The following is a 4220-nucleotide window of genomic DNA, read 5'->3' as shown; positions in this document are numbered from 1 at the left end:
CAGTTAGTCAGTGTTTGCATTCCCACTCAGTATTTCTGTCCTGAGCCATGTGTGTTCTTGTTACTAGGTGACAGGAGCTAGACAGACTTCATGTAACACTGTGTTAAAAACCTCCAGGGCAAAGATTAGTCAACCATTTGGGTGTGTCTTGTTTGAAAAAAAACCCTTGGGCAAACATCAGGGTCATTCACTTTTTATGGTCACATAACTTTCTTCAAGTTTTGCTTTGAGTTCTGAGAGCATCAAGTTCAAATAGCTTTCTGAGTGGTCTTTTCTCTAAATCCTAATGCTTTCCACACTGGAGCTGTTGACCATTGTTCACCCTTTCCTGACAACAGCCCTGTTGTGTAACACAGATTTCCGCAACTCCACATCCCACCTCCCAGAATGTAATACAGTTGTCATGATGACTGCATAAACAGAGTGATGTTATTGAAACAGATGACCAGTCACAAAACAACACAACTTGTATTCACCAGCAGATTTTTATTTTTCAGACAGGTCACACACACACACACAAACAAACAAACACGCACAATAAGTCAGGTATTTCTTCTAGATAGCAAATTTTGTTTCATACATAAACATAAACACCGGCTTCACTTTCAACATGTCCCAGTTTTCTCATTCTCATTCTCAGTTTTTTTCAGTACAGTTTCACTTATCTCGTGTAACAGCTTTTATTAGTCGGAGAGTTTGTGTGTGTGCGTGCGTGTGTCTGAGAACAGCTTGTCCTGCCAGTTGGACCTCCTAGCTGGAACTGCGCACAGTGGTGGTTGTGACTGTGGTCTTTGAGCCCCCTGTTAAAAAGAAGGGAGAAAAAATCATGATGGCAGTGCTTCAAGTTTTTATTACACTGACTGCACTGTTGTTATGTAATGTCTTGTAAGAACAGACGTCACTTACCTTTACCAATGGGTCTAGAATGAGGGAGAGGGAGGAGAAAAGTAGAGAAAAACAGTGAGTGAAGTGTGCGTGTGCATTTTAGTTTAAATGGTATTATGGTATCATTTAACTAAAATGCTCCTGTGTCACTGTCTACCTGGACTCCTCTGTTTCCAGCAGGCTCCTGTAGGTTGCAATCTCCTGCTCCAGCCTTGTCTTGATGTCCAGCAGCATCTTATATTCCTGTCCCTGCTGCTCGATGCTTGAGCGCATGTTGCCGAGTTCTGTTTCAAGCATGTTGATTGTGTTCTGGAAGCCGCCGAGCATGGCACTGTAACGAGCCTCTGTGTCTGCCAATGTGTTCTCCAGAGCCCCTTTCTGTTAGAGAGAGGAAGGAAAAAGGATCTGAATTCACGCACACTAGTTGTGACATATATAGTTTGTTGTTCATATTTGCAAACCAGTTTATTGTGCTAAATATTTTGTTTCAGTTCTGACAATTTAAAGCTATAGCCTGTGACCACCAACCACACCCTGGATTATATATTTCAGACAGACACAAAAGCATGCCTGTGTTTGTATAGTATTTTCCCTTCCTTTGAAGGAATAATTAGCGTATGTATAAGGTTTTGAATGTATGTGTCTTTTATCTGTTTCTCCACTGTTACACAGGAGTAGTGTGCTGTTCTTGCAGGGAGTGTTGAGTGATTAACTCCAGCTGGGCACAGATAATCCATGGGAGTACAACTTTTGGGTTGTCCAGTTCAACATTCCTTGAGCTTTCTTCGAGCTGTTTTATGTCTTCCAGAATTTGAGCAGATCTCTGTGAAATGTTTTCCTCAGTAGGAGCCCTTCCCTCCCTTCTCCACAGCTCCCATCACTCTTATCTTTCCCTCCCTCCCTTCATTCTTTCAATAAAGCCCCCTTCTGTTACCCTCCCTTCTGCTCTTTCAACCTCTATCACTGTCTATTTCTCCATTTCCCCTGACAATTTTGCTCATATAAGGCAAGATCAGTGAGATGTGAACAGATGGTTTTGGTTCAGGGTTTTTTTCTTTCTCACCATGCTGAGCTGAGACTGCAGCTCAATCTCCAGGCCCTGCAGTGTGCGCCGCAGGTCACTGATCTCTGTCTTGGACGTCTGGATTATCTCTGTGCTAGTGGTCACCTCCATGTTCAGGGCTGCCGACTAGAGTAAGAAACAAAGACACAGTTGTGAAGAAGAAATCTTGGTGATTACTCGTCTTAGTTTCACAGAAGATTATGTTTAATTAGAGGTTAGACTCTTGAGGGAGTAAACCCAGTCATTTGCAACGTGTGGGATATGGTGCCTGTTTATAGGAAAATCTTTTCACCTTCTCAGTAAACCAGCTTTCCTGGTCACGACGATGTTTGTCAGTGATGATTTCGTACTGGGCGCGCATCTCGTCCAGGACTTTGTTGAGGTCTTGATGGGGTGCGGCATCCACCTCCACGTTGATTGTGCCAGTAAGCTGAGAGCGCAGAGCTTCCAGCTCCTAAACAACCAAGGGGGAAAATAAGTCAGCATTAAGATCTATTTGCAGCGTTTCAAACAGTTCTACAGGTGTGATGACGCATGCTCCTGTTGTCATAGCGAGCAATAATCATTATAGCTAGAGCATGTGCATCAGTCACCTCTGCGTGATTCTTCTTGAGGTAGGCCAGCTCATCCTGCAGGCCCTCGATCTGCATCTCCAGGTCAGCCTTCGTCAGGGTGGTCTGGTCCAGGAGGCGGCGCAGGTTGGCGATGTCAGCCTCAACTGACTGGCGCATCATCAGCTCATGATCAAATCTAATTAGTTTGGAGAGTAGAGAACACTGATATGAGACAAGTTGAACCCTTAAGCCTTCTTGTTTGACATTAACAAGATAAAGATCAATAGAAGTATGAAGATTCGTGCTTACTTGGTTTTGAAGTCATCAGCAGCCAGTTTGGAGTTGTCAATCTGGAGCAGGATGTTTGCATTGCCGATGGTGGCGGCGGCGATCTTTAGAGAAGAGCAACAATGGGAGTTGGTCAGAAGGCAAAAGTCTCAGTTAAATAGTTAATTGTGCAGTTGCATACAGGTGCATAGACTGGTTTTGCACACTAATATATCAGTGAACATCCCATGCAATGCTTCTCAGCTGCATCAGAAACATCACCCTTTGAAGTACCACTGCTACAATGCTGAGTCATATTGCCATGCACAGTATTCCCCTACACACTAGACAATCTTTTCTTGTTTGTTTTTTTTTTACAAATCATTCATCATTATTAATTGTCCATCACAAGACCAAGGATTAAGGAGCACAAGGGACCATGCAGACTCTAGTTGTGCTTATAATGTCTTCTGACCCTTTTAAAGCCCTCCCTTGATAATCATTAACAGCATAGCAAACATTTGACTTGTCTTGTGTTTAAGCTGTTGATGCTGGCACATATGATACCTTGTCCTTCAGGTCATTGATAATGGCCCAGTAGTTGCTGTAGTCCCTCTCTGCTGCAGGGCCCTTCTGCTCATAGTACTCTCTGATCTGCTTCTCCAGCTTGGAGTTGGCCGCCTCCAGAGAGCGGACCTTGTCCAGGTAAGAGGCCAAACGGTCGTTCAGGTTCTGCATGGTGGCCTTCTCGTTCAGGTGCACGGAGCTCTGGTCCAGGGCATTGGACAGGTCGAACCCACCGCTGCCAAACCCCATGCCACTTCCATACCCGGAGGAGAGGTTGCGCACGCTGGAAGAGGAGATCCGGGGACCTCCTCTGAAGCTGAGTCCTGACACACTGTGAGCCTTGTGGGGAGCAGCACTTGATGTGTAGCTGCGGCTCTGTCTGGTAATAATGCTGGGACCACTGGTGGTGTTCTGGCTGTAATACATGATGGCTGACTGTCTGCTGGTCAAGAGAGGACACAAGGAGAGAAGACCGTTATACAGCTGTAGACTGTAGCAGGACTGTGGAGTTTGATAGTGGGAGGCAGGCTCTTGTTATAGTGCTGGACCTGGGGCGGGACTGGCTGAGAATAGGGAGGTGGAGAGAGAAGGAGGGACTTTTCCTTCACAGTTCAGCCACAGGATTGGCAGAACCTCCATTTGTTTTCCTTTAAGGACCAGGGTTCGGTGTCTTTCCACTACTGTGAGGAAACTGTTATGGAATGTGTGTGTGTGTTTTTTTTGTGTGTATGAGGGTTCTGTTGGGTCATGGGGATCTCTCTCAGTGTGTGCACAGTATATATGTGTGTGTGTGTGTGTGTGTGTGTGTGTGTGTGTGTGTGTGTGTGTGTGTGTGTGTGTGTGTGTGTGTGTGTGCATGTATATGTGTTTATGTATCCATCTGC

At 45.2% G+C, this 4220-nt stretch overlaps 1 protein-coding gene across 1 annotated transcript; it reads right to left on the bottom strand.

Annotated features, from left to right (window-relative positions):
* Positions 1-466: 466 nt before the first annotated feature.
* Positions 467-3872, bottom strand: krt94 (keratin 94). The gene is made up of 8 exons (XM_044191426.1): positions 3337-3872; positions 2812-2894; positions 2542-2698; positions 2241-2402; positions 1949-2074; positions 1043-1263; positions 907-920; positions 467-800 (listed from the first exon to the last, which is right to left on the bottom strand). The coding sequence occupies exons 1-8, from the start codon at positions 3760-3762 to the stop codon at positions 751-753; spliced, it is 1239 nt and encodes a 412-aa protein (XP_044047361.1). The 5' UTR covers positions 3763-3872; the 3' UTR covers positions 467-750.
* Between the last annotated feature and the right edge of the window lie 348 nt (positions 3873-4220).

This window comes from Siniperca chuatsi, linkage group LG3 (assembly GCF_020085105.1).
Source record: "Siniperca chuatsi isolate FFG_IHB_CAS linkage group LG3, ASM2008510v1, whole genome shotgun sequence".
Taxonomy (NCBI): domain Eukaryota; kingdom Metazoa; phylum Chordata; class Actinopteri; order Centrarchiformes; family Sinipercidae; genus Siniperca; species Siniperca chuatsi.
The sequence above is the reverse complement of the archived record's forward strand: the minus strand, read 5'-3'. Positions and strand labels throughout refer to the sequence as shown.